Here is a 21,561-nt window from a genome sequence, read left to right on the forward strand (position 1 = left end):
GTGGGCTCTGTTAATAGCTTCCTTATAGCCCACTCCACCCAGGCCCTCCTCTAATCTCCAAGCTGCAGCCAGAGGGCACTTCAACCCTGTCAACTCCCACCCCCATTCCCTACCAGATCCTAATCTTTTGAATGTTTTTTCTCCTTCTGAGGATTCCCGGGGCCCTTTCATTGTGGTTTTACATTGTTTTATTGTTTTTTGAGTTATTGTTCAGCTAACTGATAGAAATGCAAAATAATTCTTGTCAGTAGACATGCAAATCAATTCTGAAGGTCAGGGTTCAACTAACATCTCTCCTCCATTTGGAAGAAGCCAGTTTCGTGTCCATTAGCAACTTCCTTTAACAATTCACTAACCCAGTAATGTGTCTGTTCTTTGAACCAGTTTTAACCTGTGCCTGGTAACTTCATTAAATGAGTTAGATAAACTCTACAAGTTCACTTTATATCTATATGACAGTCATACTTTTACCTTTTGGGGAAACGTAACCTTTAACTCTCTCTCTAAGGCACTAGCTGGTTGGCTCTCTGCCTCCCCTCCCAGGCTCACCTTTGATGGAGCCCCCTCCACATGTCTCTCCTCCAGCCCTGGCTCTCTCTCTTTTATAAGTACCACGTTCCTTCCCTTCTCAAAGATGTCCTTTCTGCCTGGAACTCACTTTCATCCCAGACATTCTTCATCCTTTCTTCCTATAGTAAATTTGCTTATCCTCCAGATCTTTGCTCAAGGATTTCTTGCTGGAAAGCCTTTCCAGACCTTTCTGAGTCAGTTACATTCCATCATTCCATCATTAGAGGCTCTTAAAGCACAGGCAGCACTGGCTACATTTGCAATTTCACATTTGTGGGATTAGTTAACGCTTTTTTAACACGAGTAACATTTTCCTATTTGACTGGAGGCAATGCATGGTAATAGGATGGAGGTGTGCTCACGTTGCATCTCCAGCACTTAGCCCACTGCCTGCACAAATGTTACATACTTAATGAATATTTTAGACAGATTTTTGACTGTAAGCACATTACTGCTCAGGAGAGAGGTGGGCTGAAAAAAGATGTATTAAGACGTCATCAGCATCTAGATGCTGCCATGAAAATGCACATGAAGGAAAACAATTGGTTTGAGCAAAATGAAAGCTACTAGGAACCTTGTGTAGGTGGAATAATTGGACAGAAGTCAAATTATAGTCACTTGAAAGGGAAGGAAATAGAAGCAGTTAATACAGATGGCACTTTCTCAGAGTTTGGCTCTGGAGGGGAGGAAAGGTCAGGGTGGCCCTGTAGTAAATCTTTAATAACACCATTCTTGTATTACACGTGCTTTCTTGGCTGAAAAGGGAGGATTTACAGGTCACATTTAAAATGGCAAGAAAATTGGAGTTGTATAGGATCTACCTTTAAAACAATAATAGGCTTTTAATGAACAGTACAGTGTAGACTTTTAAAAAATTATTTATTTATTTATTCATTTATTATTTATTTACGGCTGCGTTGGGTCTTCGTTGCTGTGCGCAGGCTTTTCTCTAGTTGTGGCGACCGGGGGGCTACTCCTCGTTGTGGTGCACGGGCTTCTCATTGCGGTGGCTTCTCTTGCTGCGGAGCACGGGCCCTAGGCACACAGGCTTCAGTAGTTGTGGCTCGCGGGCTCTAGAGCGCAGGCTCAGTAGTTGTGGTGCACGGGCTTAGTTGCTCTGTGGCATGTGGGATCTTCCCGGACCAGGGATGAAACCTATGTCCGATTCTTAACTACTGCACCACCAGGCATGTCCCAGTGTAGACATTTAAACCAACATTTTGAACACAAATGTTGTCTGTAGCTCTTCAACTAAGGGTTTTTTATTTTTAGGCTTGGGGCAGGAGTCAAAAACTGACAGCCCTAGAGTATACTTAATCTGTATATCTTCTTGTTCAATTCAATTTTACATTTCTTTAAAAAGGACTCTGTCCAATAAAGGTGTAAAAAATATAAAAATAAAAATAAATAAATAAATAAAAAAGACTCTGGTTTTTAGTGACATGTGACCTGTCAGGGCTCCACCCCAGCATAAGAGGCTTTTCTATGCCTAGTATTAAGGGGAGAGAGGAAGGGAGAAGTGAATGCAGTTTTCTGAGCAATAAGATTAGAGCAGTCTTTAGGGCTGTATGAAATCAATTCTAAAAGCAGACTGGATTTAACCACTTTTACCCAAAATAAACTGCTCTCTCCCCTTCCTAAGGTCAAATCAGCACAAGTCACCACTTCCTATTAATTTAAAAGCCCAGAAAGGCTCATAATTTAGGTTGACATTGCTTCAGGAGCACACAGCCGACAATAGCCATTACAGTCTTCCTTTTTCCTCTTTCTAAATGTTGCCATCATAGGCCTACCTCAAAAAATTGTCAAAGCTGCTTGGTTGGGAACGCGTGGTCTACTTTGCCTGAAAGCGATAAATGGGTTGGGTGGGTAGGTGGGTCTAAGTGGCATCAAGGTGTTTGGGGAGAAACATCTCTTGGGGGATGTGAACCTAGCAGTCCCGTAACACCCCAAGTTACAAATCCGACTTGGGTAGGTGGCGGAAAGAAATCTTCTCCTTCAGTTTGTGCGTGGAGGTTGGTGGCAGACAAGAACCCAGACACCACTGCCAGTCCCGGCTGCAAACTCTCGGGGCAGGAAGGGGGAGGGAAGCAGAAACTGCCTCTTGTGGGCTGGTCGAAGGAAGATCTGCCCTAATGTAAATTAATTTCCCCGAGGTTGCCTTCCCCTGGGCGGAGGGGCGTTTCCAGGCCCACCCAGGCGTTGTTTGGTAAATAAGGATGCTTGCTGAGTGCTTGCAGCCAGAAAGGCGCTCCAGCACTCTCGTGCCTTGGGGGCTGGGACTACGGCTTGGGGTTTCCCGACCGAAGGACCACAGTGACCTGACAGTTGAAGGTTTCTCCCCCAGGGATGCTGGAGGCGCTGCGCTGTTCCCTGCGCCTGGCCCTGGCCTGGGGTTCCGGGTGTTGGCGGCCGGCTCCGCGCGGTCCGTGCGCTGGAGCTTGGCCGCGCCGCCCGCTTTCGCGTCCAGCCGGGCACTGCGTGCCGCCGCAGCTCTCCGCAGCCGCGCGCTCCCGGAGCCGCCCCATGGCCAGCCCTCCCCCCGCCGCCGCCGCAGCCCTCGCCCGCCAGGTACCCCGACCCCGGGCGTTCGCGGGCGTAGGGGTGGGGCGGATTGGACCCCGGGTCCCGGAAGTCCACGGGCCCGGCCGGGCGCGCTGCTGCTGTTTCCCGCACCATCCTGCTTCGCCTTGCACCACCGTGCTGTCTCCATCCGGGAGTCAACTCTTTCCCCAGCCCTGCCCGAAATCTCGAGTCTCAGCCTGCGAATTCCTCGGAGAAGCCCCCGCCAGACAGGTCTAAAGTCCCGCCGGGGACCCGCTCCGGAGCGCGGCGCGAACAGCCACGGGGAGCGTGAGGGTCGCCATGGGAGCCGCTTTGGTGGAGGAGGGGTTGGTGGGGGGAAGCGGAATTTCTGGGCTGCCAGAACTGACAGCCGCATCCTGCGTGCCTTCGCCACCCCAAAATATTTTGACCGCAGCCTTCTGCCTCTTTGGATTCCCTTTCTTCCTCTTTCCCCTAGTGATGTACCAGATTAGGCTTTTTTTTTTTTTTTTAAGGTCTTCACCGTTTCCAGTTCGACCTGTTTCCATTGTGTCCTTAAGTATGTTTAAAATTTACCCCCTAATTCCATGCGGTTTTGTCTTTCACGTGTGGGGTTTAGTGTCCTTGCGCCTGCATCGGAGGACCCTGCCCGTAGAGAAAATGGTTCACTCTGGTCCCCATCCTTTTTCTAGGCTTGCTATTGTGCGCCCGTGATCGACAAGACCACGAGGCTGCGCGTGCCCAGGAGGTTTTTTCTATAAATGGCTTAAAGCCCTAGTCTAGACTATTTTCTCGGATAAAAGGGGGAGACAATTACCTTCTTGTTCTTTGCTGGTGAACCCTGGCTCTGTAGGGCGAACCTGGAATTTAACCAGTCTGCCCGAAGCCGGCTGTGGAGGACAAAAACAGCCGCGACCTCCGGCAGGGCAGAAAGAGAAGGGCAGCCCTCGCAGGACGCTCTCTCCTTTGGGGCTCGTGCCTGGGTGTTTGATTGATCCTCCTTTTCCTGTTTGCTTGGGGACCGGACCGGAGCGGAGCAAAGGGTGTGATGGTGAGTGATATTGATTACCCCAGACCCCAGTTACCCACCTAGTTTTACTTAATGGATTTAATTCTTCTTTTAAGGACTGCAATAATGGATGCTCCGCGGAATGTACCGGAGAAGGAGGATCAAAAGAGGTGGTGGAGACTTTTAAGGTAAGTTATTTGCCAGAGGCTAAGAGAAACAGCAATTCAATTGAATACAGCCATTTCTTGTTGAGATTGGGGCAGTTTTCACTGTACGGGTTTATACAGTAATTTAGATAAGCTATGCATTTTAAATTCCACTCTTCCAGGGGGAAAGTGGAGAGCAGTGCAGTACAGATGTGTCTAAAATTACCTGGCAGTTAATTGCTTATTTTATTTCATGAATTATAAAAGTTTTCTTGGAAAGTAACCAGTTCCTGAATTTCACCTAGAGGTTTACATGATTATATAATACTTTTAACCCTTCACCCTATTTGTGGAAAAAGTTAAACTCATGTATTTCGTCTTTAAGCAGCAGCTAACATTTTACAGTAAAAGAGGAAAAATGGCTGTATTTCCTTCTTTTCTCTCTAAATTATGGAATTTATATATTAAATGATCTCATACATCACAGGAATAGTGAGGAGCAAAAGAGAACGAATCTTGTAAAGTACTTTAAAAATCCTAAAATCATAAATGTAAGGTGTATTATCATTTTCTCTATAATTCATTATCTCCACCTACTCCCAACCCCCCACACCACAGAGATTTTTGCTTTTTTTTTTTGTCTCCTTCTGCTCTTCTGCTGCCTGTTTCAGTCACTGTCAATTGTCATCCATAGCACAGAGTGTCCTAATGATCTCACATCCTGGCAGGGTTCAGAGAGGGAGTGAAACTTGACTCATCAATTTCACACATACCCTGCTCTTACTGTGTGCCAGGGACGGTGCTAGGCATTGGAAATCCAAAGATAAATTTAATATAAGATCTCTGCTCTCAGGACTTTTTAAAAACCAAAATATAATAGGATATAGTAATAAGTTTGTGAATTTGCTCCTTGTCCTTTAATGTCCTCTGTAACCCAACAGTCAATCTACTCTGCTAGCCTATGAAGACTAAGCTCCTAATACATTTGAGGGACTTAGATGTTGAGCTGTGGGTCCTTGAAAGAATGAGATGAAGAGGAATTCTACTTCATAATCTCTGAGGGTCATCTTATATAGTAAATTCCTCAAAGGTTATAGATAAATTAAAAATTTCCCCAAAGGCCTTTATACTTTTATACATAGAAGAATTGTTTGCAAAGTGAAGAGTTAATTCATCATGTAAGTAATCTTCTCTTTGTTAATTTAGATTTCAGGTAAGGAGGGGTGTATTGATAGTCTATGCTTATGTATATGCATATCAAAACATGAGTGGTAATGGTGGTTGTATTCACTGTGCAAATGTGATGAGGTAAACGAAAAATGAAATTGATAATTTGGGGGAGAAAAATGGTGGCTTTTACAGGATCGTGTTGGCTTTGGACATATTCTATCTCCCTTTTGATCAACTCCATTTATAACTTTTAAATTGCCTTTTGGGTCTCATGGGTAGTTTTCACATTGCATCTCTTCCCCCATTTTGATAGTCATTTTAACGTGAGGAAACCGTTATCCAAGAGTCCAGTAATGAGATGCCTTCTTACTGGGAAATCCTACAGAATCTTTCTGTGGACTCCAGGGTTGTTCTTGTTTCAAGGAGGTCAACTGTCTGTTTCTTCCCATCCCCCCTGCTTCCACAGAATGTGCCGCTCTAAAAGCCCTAATTTACTCCTATTCGTACCTCCTTATTAGATTTTTAGAAAGTGTCTGTAAATGATAATGAACGTGGCACCCATGGTTTTCCAAATGGAGCAAGACAAACACACTTGTTTTAGAACAAAGTTATGCAACATCTGATACAGTTGTAATGCAGAGCTAGCCTTTGAAAGTTTTAAGTGCCAATTCAGAGAAGTACTGATGCCAGGTTGCCTGAATGCCGGCTGATACAGCCCTCAGGTGCTCTCGATCCAGTTGCAGTAGCCTGCTTGTGGCTTCCCCATCTCAGACCAAATGGTTCCCCAACCACACATTTTGAGTCAAGAAATTGTGGTTTTTAGTATGCCCTGTTTTTGTCAATATTTCTTGCCATTTCACAATCCAGTCTTTGTGGCCTTCCAGATTCTTCCACAAGTATATGGTATCCTGACTTTGAAGTCATCAGAGACCATCGGAGCATCAGAAAGAGCACTAAATTGAGCATCAAAACATAAAAAAGTCTTTGCTATTAACTAACCTGATCTCAGGGCCAGAGGGTCCTCCCCGCTATGGGTGGTCTTAGAGGTATTTTAAAGAGAGGATTCAGAAAAGTAAAAAATACGTACTAGGCCTTGATCATTCTTCAAGTTGGCTGTCTAAGGGTTTGGAATAACAACAACATCTTTTATGAATTATAGTAGTACAAGTTTTTGTTTTCAGTTTTGTTTGTACACAGTCTGTTATGTTGAGATATCCAAAACCGTGAAGATAAATCCAGGTTTAGTGAAGTTTAGAACAGAATTAATCGGACATGATACTGTGCTAAATGAGAGGCCAAAATGATAAAGAGAAGTGACTCCCATTTCCCAATTGTTCAAATCAATCTGAAGGATTTTATAGAGGAAACCAAGCATTTTGGAGAGTGGGCTGTCTATCTGGAGGGTTTGCATGAGCAGTAGGTAAGGCAAGTGTTAGGCAGTCGGAAAGCTGAGGATACCCCAGACTGCTGGGCTGGGTGAGGGTACTAGTTTCCACATTTACTGCTGGAGGAAGAAAGGAGGGAGTTTGGATAAACTGGAGGCACCTGATGTTCTGCTTTACAAGTGGAAGAAATAATGGAGAAAAACAGGTGAGGGTGGGAAGACATCTGTAGCCAAGCTTTAGTCCTTCTATCTCTTCCCATGTTAGACAAGAATATATAAGTGTTCAGGCACTAGGCTAATGTGTACCGCAAATACAGCCCCAGACACGTTCCTTGTTAACAGAACTCTGATTTTGTTCACAGTTCTCCAACCGGCCCTGGATGACAAACCTGCCTTCCCAGCCTCCTTTGCAGCTAGAGAGATCACTGTGACAGATTTCTAACCAATAAGGCATAGGGAATTTCTGGGAAATTTTTGCTTTTGCGGTCAAAGGGAACAGATTTGTCTGGTATTGTCCTTTTCCTCCCCTTTCTTTGGACTTTTATTAGATCATTAACACTGAAGCTACAGCTACAGCTGTAGCAGCCTTCTTTTGACCCAGAGGAGACGGCCAAGAAAATCACAGAGCCTTGACATTAACGGGTGCTGGCAGGCCTGGCTCCTCCAGACTTGTTATGAGAAAACCAGCTCCTGTTTGGTTTTTATTTACTTGCAGCTGAACGCATTGATTGGTAAATGATAAAAGGTTAATGCATAACATTAGTGAGAGGTAGAATTGTAAAAGGAAGTTAGTGCCTTGCTTGGGGTCCTTGATTTTGGGGTTAAAATATTTGGACTCGAGTCTGTAGCCATTTAGCTGTTCATGGACTTTTGAAGGTAATGATTAAACATGTGATACTTGAAAGTACAAGTGTCTTAATTCAGTGATCGATATGGGAAGCAGGGTTGGGAGAATGTTGTGAGAATGATAAGCTCAAAAGTAATGAACAGGGCTTCCCTGGTGGCGCAGTGGTTGAGAGTCCGTCTGCCGATGCAGGGGACGCGGGTTCGTGCCCCGGTCCGGGAGGATCCCACATGCCGTGGAGTGGCTGGGCCCGTGAGCCATGGCTGCTGACCCTGCGTTTCCGGAGCCTGTGCTCCGCAACGGGAGAGGCCACAACAGTGAGAGGCCCGTGTACAGCAAAAAAAAAAAAAAAAAAAAGTAATGAACATGCAAAGAAAATAGAGGAAAAATACACAATGAATGTGCTAGCAGAGGTCATCTCAGGGAAGTGGATATGTAGTTGCCAGGTAAAAGATGGAGATTTTTACTTTTCATTTTTCTTGCAGTATAATTTTTTGAATAAATTAAGGATTAAGAAGTCTGGGCTTCCCTGGTGGCGCAGTGGTTGAGAGTCCGCCTGCCGATGCAGGGGACGCGGGTTCGTGCCCCGGTCCGGGAAGATCCCACATGCCGCGGAGCGGCTGGGCCCGTGAGCCATGGCCGCTGAGCCTGCGCGTCTGGAGCCTGTGCTCCGCAACAGGAGAGGCCACGACAGTGGGAGGCCCGCGTACCGCAAAAAAAAAAAAAAAAAAAAAAAAAAAAGTCAAGAAGTAGAAAGTATATGAATATCAGAGATAGAGCCCCAGTTTTGAAGGAAATATTATGTGTTCCGTTTTAGACATATTCAGTTTGAGATTACCAAGTTCATATGATTGCAAGAGAGTAAGTGGCTTTTGGTAAGTATTTACAAATCTGTGAGATTTGAATCTCTGTCACTGGTTCTCAGCCTTGTGCATTGGCATCTCCTGGAGAGCTTGAAACCAAAACTGATGTGGAGCCCCACTCCTGAGTTTCTTTTGCACTGAGCTTAGGTAGGGTGTGGGCATTGATATTTTTCTTAAAAAAAAAAAATCCTCCCAGGTAAGTCAACTCAGCAGCCAGTGTTGGGAACCATTGCTGTTCAAGTTGATGAAATCTTCAGGGGAGATGGTGTGGTGTGGTTCTCAGCCCTGACTGCACAGTTGGAATCCACTTGGGTAAACATAAACAAACAAGCACCCCCCTGCTCCATCCTTCTGGGATTCTGGAATGGGGTCCAGTTTAATGTTTTTTAAAAACCTCCATGGTTGAATCCAGTGTTTGGCCAGGGTTGAGAACACAGATGCCAAGAGGGGAAGTGTAGAGGCTCAAGGAAAAGGCTCAACATTACCCAGATTCTCTTATTTTTCCACCATTTAAACTCTCCTCCTTCCTCCAACTTTGCTCTTCCATACTTAGTAAAAACAGCAAGAAATTAAAGCATGGTAGCCTGGCTCTAGTATTATCCTTCCAATTACCTGGAATGGAGAGAAAAACTGGGTTTACCTTAACTGCCAGCAGTGTCTATGGTACTGGTTCCAGGGAAAGAAAGAAGATGGCATACAATCTTGGTTACACAGAGCCAGGGCTCGTGGAGAATTGGAATGTCAGTCAGTATACAATGGAGTAACTGGTTCTGTCAGACCCTCCCTTTCCTGCATCCCCACCATACTGGCTCTCTGCTGTTTCCTGTACATGCCAAGTGTGTTCCCACCTCAGGGCCTTTGCACTTGCTCCCTCTGCCTGAAAGACTTTGCCCCTAGATATCTAAATGACCTACCCTCTTCATTCAAGTTTCTGCTCAAATGTCACCTCATCAGGGAGGCCTTCCCTAACGCTTCTATCTAAAATAATCCTTCTCTTTCCCACTCTGTCCTTTCAAGCTGCTTTCATTTTCTTCTTCATGGCACTAATCACCTCCTGACATCTATTTATCCATTTATTTCTTTATACTGTTTTTCCCCCTCGCTAAGAGGACTCCCCTGAGTTTCTTTGTGCCTATAGCAATACAGGTACATAGTAGCTCAAAAACTGTTAGGTTAAAAAAAAAAAAAATTGTTAGGTTAATATGTTACTGAATTGATCAACCAGATCTTGCCGGGGTCCTAGCCTGGGCCAAGACCCCAGTTTTTCCCCCAGGGAGGTTCTTTTTCCAGTCAGATTGTGCAGCCAATAACAAAACCAACGCTGAGACTGGAACAGCACAAGCTTCATTCAGTGGTTAAAGAATGGAGAAGTGGGAACCTAGTTCATTAATCAACTTCTCAACCCAAGTTGGGCGGGTTGTATAGGAGGGTCAAGGTAAAAGGGAGGGAATTGGAAAGAGTGGGAGGAATATTCATGAGTTATATGAGAACAGGGGTGTGATCTGAACCCAGAACTGATGCAGCTCTCCTTTTCAGTCCTTGTACGTGCTTTTCTTGCTTTTCTGGTTGTTGTCATGGCAATCGTCAACTGTCATGGTGCTGGTGAGGGTGGCATTTAGCTAACTTATTACAGTGAGCGTATAATGGGGCCCAGGGTCTAGTGGAAGTCACATCGTCCTCCATCTTGGGCCTACTTGGTTCTAACCAGTTCTTGTTTTTTTCTTTCAGCTTCGTCCTGAAACTTAGATGAGTTTCTATTGGTTTCTATTCAAGGGAGGGGAAGGGGTATGATTCTGGGGCGACAACCTTCGTAATAGAATTGAATGAATAACACTTGTTCACAGAGGCTACCACCTGTCTTTGGCCGGCAGCAAGTGTGCCTGAGAAGGAAGGCTGAGCCCTTGCATCTTGGTATCTGCTGTGCTTGTTTAGTGCACTACCTGAGCCACTGTGCTGGTGCAGTGTTCACTGAGTGAATAAAAAGGCAAAATACTAAGAATAATAAAGCAGGTGAGGAAGGAAGAAGAGTGAGGGAAGGAAAAAAATAAAAAGAATCACCCTACAGTTTGATATGAGGCAAAGCCATAGTCTTTTTTTTTTTTTTTTGCCGTACGCGGGCCTCTCTCTGTTGTGGCCTTTCCCGTTGCGGAGCACAGGCTCCGGACGCGCAGGCTCAGCGGCCATGACTCACGGGCCCAGCCGCTCCGCGGCATGTGGGATCTTCCCGGACTGGGGCACGAACCCGCGTCCCCTGCATCGGCAGGCGGACTCTCAACCACTGCGCCACCAGGGAAGCCCAAAGCCATAGTCTTGTTTTTGAAATCTTCTATGCAGATTGTTGTTGGAATAAAGTTGTATATATTCCATTGCCTATTGGTTTCATGGTAGGTAGGGTTACTGGAAAGCCTAGAAATCCTGAAAGGTAGATGGACCCTGTGTGGTTTGCTTCTTGTTGATTAGCTAATGATAGAATTGTTTGTTCGTTTTTTTCACATCTTTATTGGAGTATAAATGCTTTACAATCTTGTGTTAGTTTCTGCTGTACAACAAAGTGAATCAGCTATGTGTATACATATATCCCCATATCCCCTCCCTTTTTTGTCTCCCTTCCACTCTCCCTATCCCACCCCTCTAGGTTGTCACAAAGCATCTAGTTGATCTTGTGCTATGCAGCTGCTTCCCACTAGCCATCCATTTTACGTTTGGTAGTGTATATATGTCAATGCTACTCTTTCACTTCATCCCAGCTTCCCCTTCCCCACCCCCTATGCCCTCAAGTCCGTTCTCTATATCTGCGTCTTTATTCCTGCCCTGCCACTAGGTTCATCAGTACCACTTTTTAAAATTCCATATATATGCATTAGCATACGGTATTTGTTTTTCTCTTTCTGACTTGCTTCACTCTCTGACAGACTCTAGGTCCATCCACCTCACTATAAATAACTCAGTTTCGTTTCTTTTTATGGCTGAGTAATATTCCATTGTACATATGTGCCACATCTTTATCCATTCATCTGTCGATGGACACTTAGGTTGCTTCCATGTCCTGGCTATTGTAAATAGAGCTGCAATGAACATTGTGGTCCATGACTTTTTTTGAAGTATGGTTTTCTCAGGATATATGCCCAGTAGTGGGATTGCTGGGTCATATGGTAGTTCTATTTTTAGTTTTTTAAGGAACCTCCATACTGTTCTCCATAGTGGCTGTATCAATTTACATTCCCACCAACAGTGCAAGAGGGTTCCCTTTTCTCCACACCCTCTCCAGCATTTATTGTTTCTAGATTTTCTGATGATGGTCATTCTGACTGGTATGAGGTGATAGATACCTCATTGTAGTTTTGACTTGCATTTTTGTGGTTTTGATTTGCATCATTGTGGCTTTGCTTTGCATTTCTCTAATGGTTAGTGATGTTGAGCATCATTTCATGTATTTGTTGGCCATATGTATGTCTTCCTTGGTAATGATAGAACTGTTTAGCTAATGTTAGAAATAGCAGGTGGAGGAATTCCCTGGTGGTCCAGTGGTTAGGACTCCACAGTTTCATTCTCGGGGCCCGGGTTTGAACCCTGGTTGGGGAACCAAGATCCCGCAAGCTGTGGGGTATGGCCAAAAAAAAAAAAAAAGGAAGAAATAGCAGATGGGAGGTTGAGATTTTTTTTAATCTTTTTTTTTTTTTTTTTTTGCGGTGCGCGGGCCTCTCACTGTTTTGGCCTCTCCTGTTGTGGAGCACAGGCTCCGGACGCGCAGGCTCAGCTTCCATGGCTCATGCGCCCAGCTGCTCCGCGGCTTGTGGGATCTTCCCGGACCCGGGCACGAACCTGTGTATCGGCAGGCGGACTCTCAACCACTGTACCACCAGGGAAGACCTATCTTACTTTTTTTTTCCCCCCTCCCCTTCCTCCCTCCCTATCTTACTTTTGAAGAACCATGCAAATTACTGGTTTTGTCACTGGAAAAAAAAAAAAAAGCTAAGGTCTGTTGCCTTTGCAATGTTTCAGATGTATCCAGAATTCAGGGATAAAAAACTCACCCCTTCTACTCACTCTCTCTGCTACATTTTCACCTACTTTCATCTTTCTGCTTTTGTTTTGTATCTTACTGCTCTCCCGTTATTAAGAAACTTTTATTAATAGTGTTAATAGGTAAAATTTTGCATTGTTTGTCTTACTATATTGATATAGTTCTAGATTTTTCTTAGCCCAGGATCCCCGCAGCCACTTTTTCAAAAAAGCTAACTAAAGCAAAAGCACACGTACTTCCTTGTGGAAGAATACTGTGAAACCATTCATGTAATAAAAAGTTTATGTTAGAATTTCACTCACTTTAAATCCCGGCCATCTTCTGTGAATGAGTCTGTCATTCATTACGGAGTGCATCTGAAATCAACCAAAGTTATTTTCAGCATTTAAGAAAACTCTACTGCTGTGTGTGCCGGGCACTGTGCTAGGGCTGGAGATTTAACTGCAAATACTCTAGCCAGATTTCTTTTTTTTTTTTTTTTTTTTTTTGCAGTACGCGGGCCTCTCACTGTTGTGGCCTCTCCCATTGCAGAGCACAGGCTCCAGATGCGTAGGTTCAGTGGCCATGGCTCACGGGCCCAGCCGCTCCGCGGCATGTGGGATCTTACCAGACCGGGGCACGAACCCATGTCCCCTGCATCGGCAGGCGGACTCTCAACCACTGCGCCACCAGGGAAGCCCCAGATTTCTTATCTAAACAGTCAAGAAGGATTGGCAAGCTTTTTGAATGGGCCAGATAATAAATATTTTCGGCTTGAGGGTCATCAGGTTTCTGTCACAGCTGATGGACCATGCCATCAGGTGAAATTTGCCCAACATCCTACCTAGTCTAGAGGATAAGGGGAGAGAAATGGAATTCAAAGATCAAAACAATTTAGCTGGAATAAATTTATTTTCTTGTACTTAGTAAAGGGTTTTAGGTTAACTTACTTACTTGGTTTAAGTACTGATAGAAGAAATTTTTTCCCCAAAGTTTTGCATTTTACTGGCATATTCCAAAGTAGCGTTACTAGACTGGCCTGAAAATTACAGTTAATATGTTGTCCTTAATGCCTTATACTTTGTAATGTGAGCTTTCTGGTTGTTTTGAAATAAATAACATTTTTATGTTATTTGGCAGCCGGAATGGGAGGGGAGTTTGGGGGAGAACGGATACATGCATATGTATGGCTGAGTCCCTCTACTGTACACCTGGAACTATCACATTGTTAATCGGCTATACGCCAAGATAAAATAAAAAGTTAAACAAAAAGTAAATAACATTTGTAGCCTAAATGTTTTTCTAAAAATAACTATCATTCATAATATATCAAATGACTAAAGCAGCTATAAAGCAGTGAATTAATCCGAAGTAATTAGATTATTTGAAAAATAATGATCAGAGCTGGTGATACGAAGTGAAATTCTGTATTTGATTTTGGGGGGAAATGACTACTTTTGTGTATAGAAAGAAGTGGAGTCTGATCTTCCTTAGAACCTATTAACAGCTTGAACTTGTCCTTGGTTAGTTTTGTTTTTAAGTGGTCTAAAAGCTCCTTCCCCTGTGGTTTTTGTCAGTATTCTACCGCTATTGTATAGTTAGTGGTGCTATTGTCTATGATCCGGATGCTTACGTGTTGGCCATTTGTAATAGGCAAGCCGGCTGTGGAGAGCTGGTGAAATGGGGCTGTGTGGAGTTGTTTCCTATTACTCTTATTTATCTTTCTTTGAATAAGGGGTCCTTTGTTCACTGTTTCCTCAATACAGAATAGAGGATTTATATCTTAGTGTTCAATCTCTACTTCTGTTTTCAACGAGGAAAACATTTGCTTCACTCTGCTTGCTGCCTGTCCCCTACGATGCACCCAGAGGATTTTGGAAGCCTTCTGCCAAGAATTCTTTGGGGGAGCTGGAGTATAACCGTCCCAAGAGCTGCAGTTCTTAATGACATTCTTTTTAGTTTAACAAGTCATTGTGAGTGTTGCTGTTTTCATTCTAAGACCCCTCTTTCTTCTTTCTCGAAGGATCCACATGGGTTCTGTGGTGGGAGTGAAGAAGAGATATGTTCTTTTAGCGTCATTTAACTCCATCTACTCTTTTGTCCCTGTTTCTAAATGCCACTGAATTTTGGTTCTGATATTTGTTCGGCAGTATACATTGCAGAGATTTCTTTTTTTTTTTTGCTGTGCCCTGCGGCCTCTGGATCTTAGCTCCCTGACCTAACCACTGGACCGCCAGGGAATTCCCTACATTGAAGAGATTTTAAACAACAGTCCAAATTCTGAATGCAGGCATGATTTGCTTCTCTCACACAGTGTTAAGTTTCTGCGTTAGTTGCCAACATTTAAAAGTCAAATGACGGCCAGTGACTTAAATTGTATCTGTCTTTTTACCCTCTGTCTCATCTAGCCATGGATGTTCAGTTACTTTTCTTTAATGGTGCTGATTTTCTTCCCCAGGCTGAAGATCTAATAATCACACCAGCCACCGTTTTAAAGGAAAAACCAGACCCCAATACTCTGGTTTTTGGAACCGTTTTTACGGATCACATGTTAACAGTGGAGTGGTCCTCGGAGTTTGGATGGGAGAAACCACACATCAAGCCTCTTCAAAACCTGTCATTGCATCCAGGTTCGTCGGCTTTCCACTATGCAGTGGAAGTAAGTACTTGGGAATTAATGATGGCGACATGCTTGGTCTTTACTGGGGTTACTAAGTAGCTCCCCCGCTCAAATAGCTTTAGGGCAGCAGGGCTTTACCATATTAACTAGAGGCAATCATAAATGGCCTGTAAACAGTTGTATTGAGGGTAAGTCTTAAGGACTAAATTTTCAGATAATCTTGAATTTTTTAAAATCTCAATTAAAAAATCATGTAGCTGGTAAGCACGCTGTAGGGTATACAGAAATAAAAATATAATGTGCACATGAACTTGTAACATCGGCTTATAATATCATTTAAAAACTTATGTAGAGCAAATGGGAATGACAGTTGGCAAAAAAATTAGCAACCAAAAAGCCTGTACTGTTAATATTTCACTAAATCACCTCTCTTAGATCTTCTAATGATTGAGGAGAGGTCATTGAGTACAATATTATATTTAATGCTAACTGCATGGTTTTATGACAGCAATAACTTGTAGTTAGGCATGTTAAGGGACATGTAATTAAATGTCATCCTTCAGGCACGAGTGGGATAATTATAAGCATAAAATATTAAATAGAGGGTGCTTCTCTGGTCCTTCTCAGGATACACACTTAGCTAAATACACAATACACTCCCCATTCCCTTGATCCCAGTATATTTTACTCTTTTTTAATGTGTTAAATATCTTTCCTAGAATATTGGGATATAGAAATGAAGCAATGGCCTACTTACTAGGAGACTAAAAGGTGGTAATAGTAAATATTCAGAATGATAATGATAAAATAACTACATTTGTTTATTGAAATCCTGCAATACGCCCTGTACCTAGGTATTTTATACGGGTCATTTCATTTAATTGTTTTAAGTGAAAAAGCATATGGTTAATTATTCAGGTTCTGGAGTCAAACTTCCTGGGCTGAAAGCCTGTCTGTGGTCATATTATTTTAATCCAAAAGTGAACGTACGAATAATCTCCTTGGATTTCTTTCTCCTCCACTCATCAGCCCTACTGATTTTAGAATCCTATTGATTTTATTTTTAGAGCTACAATTACATGTGGTTTTGTTGATTTCAAAAGTATTTTTTGATAAATATGTGAAGATTTCGAAAAGTGAAGGAGAGACATGTGAAGTGTGAGTAGGGAACCTGGATGAAAGAAAATGCAATTTTATTACAGTTACTTCATTTTTCAGGTTGATATTAATATTTAGTGAGATAAAACGTAATTTGAAAAAATGGACAACATGTACTATTTAATGAATACTTATAAATGAGTGCCCACGTAGCTACCACCTGAGTAAGGAAATAGACCTAGACCCTTTGAGCATCCCAGAAGCCTTCTCGTGTCCCTTCCACATCATAAACCCTGTATCTTCTGGCACTCGTTATTCTTTCTTTTGTGGTAACTTTGCTTTTCTTTTCTTTTTGGATTGTATGTATCTCTAACACTACGGTTTTGCTTCTTTCTGAACTTTGCATAAGTGGAATTATAGTGTGCACGCATGTGTGTGTGCGTGCGCCCGTGAACCTGTTTGAGCTCAGTGTTATGTGAGCTCTAAGCATCCAGGACCAACCCTAATATCTGTGGGTCCTGGGACAAATGTACAAGCAGAGCCACCTCAAAGTCCACCCTCTATCTCTTTCTGTCCCGGCTCCATCCTGTACCACAGGGGGCCTCGCACACACACGTAGATGCCCACACCACTTGTAAACCGATGACCCTTGGCCATCTTTGGACTTAGATGTGGACATCCTAGTAGTCCTGTCTGTTCTTAAGAGGATGAAACCAAGGATGCCCATTGAGGCCCTGAAAATAGGATCAGGGCCATTTGGGTAGGGAATTCTGGGGAACTGAGTACTTGGAGTCTGTCTAGAAAAAGGATTCAGCCAACTACTTGCTCCAAGGGGGTCACAGCTGGAGAAAGACAGGGGTGAGAGGCCCTCTAAAGTGTGAGGCTCTGGGCAGAGGCCCAGGTTATCTGGGTCAAAGAGTGGTAGGTACCACATCATATGCTCCTTGAAGCAATAGTATTCCGTTATGTGAATGTATTCAGTCTATTGTTGACGTGCGCTTGTGTGGTTTCCTTTTCTGTGAACATTCTTGTACATAGTGTGCTGGTGTGCTTGTATACATGTTTCTTTAAATCAGCAGTTCTCAAAGTGTGGTCCACAGACCCCTGGGCTCCCCTTTCAAGAGATCCCGTGTCCCGTGCATCGGCAGGTGGACTCGCAACCACTGCGCCACCAGGGAAGCCCTATGATGACTTTTTGATGTGTTCATTTGCTTATTCTGAACCACAGTCCCCAGAATAACATTTGTCATCTCCTGCTGGGGATGGACGACAAGGACATTCTCTTGTGAGCACTGGAGGACACAGGAAGGCAGTGGCGGTTTTGTTGCGTACACACGCCTTCTTCTAGTTATTCAGTCACACACTAATTTAGGTACTGTTTGAAGGAATTTTGCAGATGGGGTTAAAGTCCCTAATTAGTTGATTCGAAGTCGATCAAAAGGGAGATTATTCTGGGTGAGCCTGACCTCAGGACTTCCACGCCACAGCTAGGCCTACACATGCACTCGATCTCTTCCGCTGCCCCTCCTTCCTGACTCACTTGCAGATGGACTGCAGCCCACACCTCCTGGGTCCAGCCTGCTTGTGATCTTCTCCTTCTCACAGCCTGTCCTACAGATTTTGGACTTTGCTTAGCCAGCCTCCACAGATGCGTTGGGCAGTTTCTTCTAATAAATCTGTAAATGTCATACGTATTTCTTTTCTTTTCTTTTTAAAAATAAATGTATTTATTTTTGGCTGCGTTGGGTCTTCGTTGCTGTGCGTGGGCTTTCTCTAGTTGCGGCGAGCGGGGGCTGCCCTTTGTTGCAGTGCACGGGCTTCTCATTGCGGAGCATGGGCTCTGGGCACACAGGCTTCAGTAGTTGTGACACACGGGCTCAGTAGTTGTGGCTCGCGGGCTCCAGGGCGCAGGCTCAGTAGTTGTGGTGCACGGCTTAGTTGCTCCACGGCACGTGGGATCTTCCCAGACCAGGGATCGAACCCGTGTCCCCTGCGTTGGCAGGCGGATTCTTAACCACTGCGCCACCAGGGAAGTTCCTGTTTTACGTATTTCTACGGGTTCTCTTTCTTCTCAGTTGAACTCTGACTGACGGACCATTGAATTTTAAGGAATTAACAGAGTATGAAAACCTCATTGATGGGGTTTGATTCCACAGTGTAACTAACCTTTAAGGGACTGCCACTTGTCAAGTTTTGGAGGAGTATCAGAGAAGAAGATCCACAATTATCTGAAAAGGTTAACAAAAATACTTCCTTTCTCAACCATACATCTATATGAGACTGGGTTTTCTTTGTGTACTTCAGCCGAAACAACATTGCAAGAGATTGAATGCAAAAGCAGATATGAGAATCCAGTTGTCTTTTGCTAAGCCCAAAATTAAAGATTTGCAATAATTTAAAACAATGCCACACTTAACATTAATTCTCTTGGAAAATATAATTTTAATGAAAATATTTTAACATGTCATAGTTTATTGTTAATAAATAAATAAATTCAAAATTTCTCACTACTGATAATGGTAAATATTGATAGAATTACCTTATAAATAAAAGCTCTTTGGGACCTTTATAATTTTTAAGAGTGTAAAGACATCCTGACACCAAAAAATTTGAGAGATGCTGCTTAAGGGTCTAGGAATATGCTGCTGGTACTGGATATTAACTTCATTTTTACCCAAAAAGGGTAACTATTTTCCATAGTGGTTTTACCAGTTTTTACACCCACCAGCCATGAATTAGCAGCCACATTCAACCATGACTCATCAACCTTGCCGACTCTGAGTATAACCTGATTTTAAATTTTTAGCCAGTTTAATGCCATGGCAGATTACTGTGATGTTTATTTCAATGGATATCTCTTTATTTGAAGTCCCTGCTTGTTTCCATCTTTTGCTCACTATTGTGTTCCCTTTCTTTTTGATCTGTAGAAGTACTTTATATATTTTAGATATGGGTCCTTTATCAGTTATATGTGTTTTAAGTATCTTTTTAAGACTTTTTATTCTCTCCAGAATTTTTTGATGACAAGAAATACATTTAAATTTTAAAAAGTTGAATTTATCAATCTTTGCTTTATGTTTGGTCCTTTTGTGTCTCGCTTAAAGACTCTTTTTCTATTCCTAGATTATGAAGACATCTTCCTATATTATTGATTTTTGTCCTTCACAGTTAGGGCTTTAATTTCAGAAGTTGATTTTTGTATGAAGTAGGGTCCAATTTTTTTTTTTCCCCTACAGATACCCAACTGTCCCAGCACCATTAAAAAGACTGTTCTTTTCCTCCTGATACATTATGTCACATCTTAACATATACGCATGGGTCTGCTTCTCGATCTCCACTTGCATTCCATTGTCTTGTCTATCTGGATCTCTACTCTGTTTCATCATTTTGCTTGTCTATCTGGACAAATGTCGTACTGTCTTTATCTCCAAATCATTATAATGAGTCTGGATGTCTGCTAGGACAAATCCTTCTGTTTCTTTTTCTTTTTTTTTTTTTTAATCCTTCTGTTTCTTCAAGAGTGCCTTGGATATTTCTTGGTCATTTGCTTTTCCATATTACTTTTAGATTCAGTTTATCATGTCAGTCAACTTTTGTCATTCAGTTTGTTACAAGAAAAATAAATGCCCTGACATGATTTTCATTTGGATTGCATTAAATATATAAATCAATTTGGAGAGAGTCTTTATAATATTGAATCTTTCAATCTATGAGTGGTGGATTGCCTTCTACATTTAGTTATGTCTTTAATGACTTGGTAAAATTTTATAGTTTCCTTATGGGTCTTTCACTTACCTTAGATTTTCCCCACTTAAGTATTCCTTTTAATTCTACCGTAAATAGTGTTTGTATTTTCTAACTGCTGCTGTTACATGGGAATATAATCTTGTATCTGGTTACCTTGCCTAAACAGATAATTTCAAAAGATTATATCAGTTTTTGTGTATTTTCTAAGTTTAATCTTACCTGTGTTGCATGATATATGACAGTTTTATTTTTTTCTTCTCCTAACTTTATGCTGTTTATTTTATTATTTTTATATTGGTAGTACAATATTGAATTAAAGTAGTCGCAGCAGGCAGTGTGTGATGTTCTCAATCTGAAAGGAAAGCTTTAAATTTTACCATTTTAATAGATAAACAACAAGAACGTACTATATAGCACAGGGAACTATATTCAATATCTTGTAATAATCTATAATGGAAAAACATCTGAGAAAGAATATATAATGTGTGTGTGTGTGTGTGTATATATATATATATATATATATAACTGAATCACTTTGCTGTACACCTGAAACTAACACAACATTGTACATCAACTATAGTTCAATTAAAAAAAAATTACCATTTTAAGTATAGCGTTTGCTACAAGTTTATTTCTCACATAAAGGAAGATTCCTTTTTTTCTTAGTTATCCAGGAAATTTTTTTAAAAATCATAAACTAATGTTCAGTTTTATCAGATGCATTTATTACAATGAGATGATCATATAGTTTTTTTCCACATAAACTCTTAATATAATGAATCTCAGTACTGTATTTTCTTTTTTTTTTGCAGCCAAAAATTTTTTTTAATTCTCTTATTAAAAAAAAAAAAAAAAAAACTCTTCAAAGAATGAAGTGTGTGGCAGCCTCCTGAAGAGCTCTGGGTATCTGGACAGCTGAATGGATCACAGTTTAAATGTTTCCCATTTAAACATCACAATGTTCAGCTCCCAGAAGTTATAAGGTCTTTCTTTGATTATAGCTCTGGAGGTAACGGGGGAGGGGGTGCAGCTGGATTAAAAAGCCTACGTCTGAACCGGCCACTCGACAAAACGGTGAATCCTCTGCACAGAATTCATTACTGTATTTTCTAATGTTAAACCCAACTTCTATTACTGGGATAAATCCAGTTTAGTTAGGCTGTGTTACCCTTTGTGTATTTTGCATCTGTATTTTTCAAGTGAGATTATAATACAATCTTTGCATAAATTTGAACCTATATCAAATGTGTATAATTTTTAAACCGGGAAGTAAATGGAACTCTACGAAGTTACCTTCTTTATCTCCGGTAAAGCTTCTTGCCTGAAAGTCTTTTGTTTTATATTTAGCAATATAGCCTCACCAGCTTTATTTTAAAAGTATTTGTATGATATATTGCTCTCTGTGCTTTTTTGGGTTTCAGATGTTATCAGCTGAGTTAATCTGACAACCATATCTTTTAACTGAAGCTTTAGTCCTACTACATTTAAAAAATTACCCATATATTTGCACTTCAACAAAACATCTCATTTTTTGCTTTTTTATTGTGCTCCAGGATTTATATT

The 21,561-nt window shown here is 42.0% G+C and overlaps 1 protein-coding gene across 5 annotated transcripts in view; it reads left to right on the forward strand.

Moving 5' to 3' along the window:
• The window catches only part of BCAT1 (branched chain amino acid transaminase 1), a 109,379-nt gene that overhangs the window by 36,252 nt on the left and 51,566 nt on the right, over positions 1 to 21,561 (forward strand). Inside the window, exons 1-4 of one of the 5 annotated variants that reach the window (XM_032645896.1) lie at positions 2,774 to 3,141; positions 3,307 to 3,366; positions 4,240 to 4,311; positions 14,992 to 15,192. In XM_032645896.1, coding sequence (XP_032501787.1) covers positions 2,920 to 3,141; positions 3,307 to 3,366; positions 4,240 to 4,311; positions 14,992 to 15,192 — 555 coding nt within the window. In that variant the 5' untranslated portion in view covers positions 2,774 to 2,919. Of the gene's footprint in view, positions 1 to 2,773; positions 3,367 to 3,386; positions 4,166 to 4,239; positions 4,312 to 14,991; positions 15,193 to 21,561 lie in introns of those variants that run through there. The other 4 variants (XM_032645899.1, XM_032645897.1, XM_032645900.1 and 1 more) reach the window with 4 other exon arrangements.

The sequence above is a fragment of the Phocoena sinus genome, chromosome 10, assembly GCF_008692025.1.
Source record: "Phocoena sinus isolate mPhoSin1 chromosome 10, mPhoSin1.pri, whole genome shotgun sequence".
In the NCBI taxonomy this organism is placed as follows: domain Eukaryota; kingdom Metazoa; phylum Chordata; class Mammalia; order Artiodactyla; family Phocoenidae; genus Phocoena; species Phocoena sinus.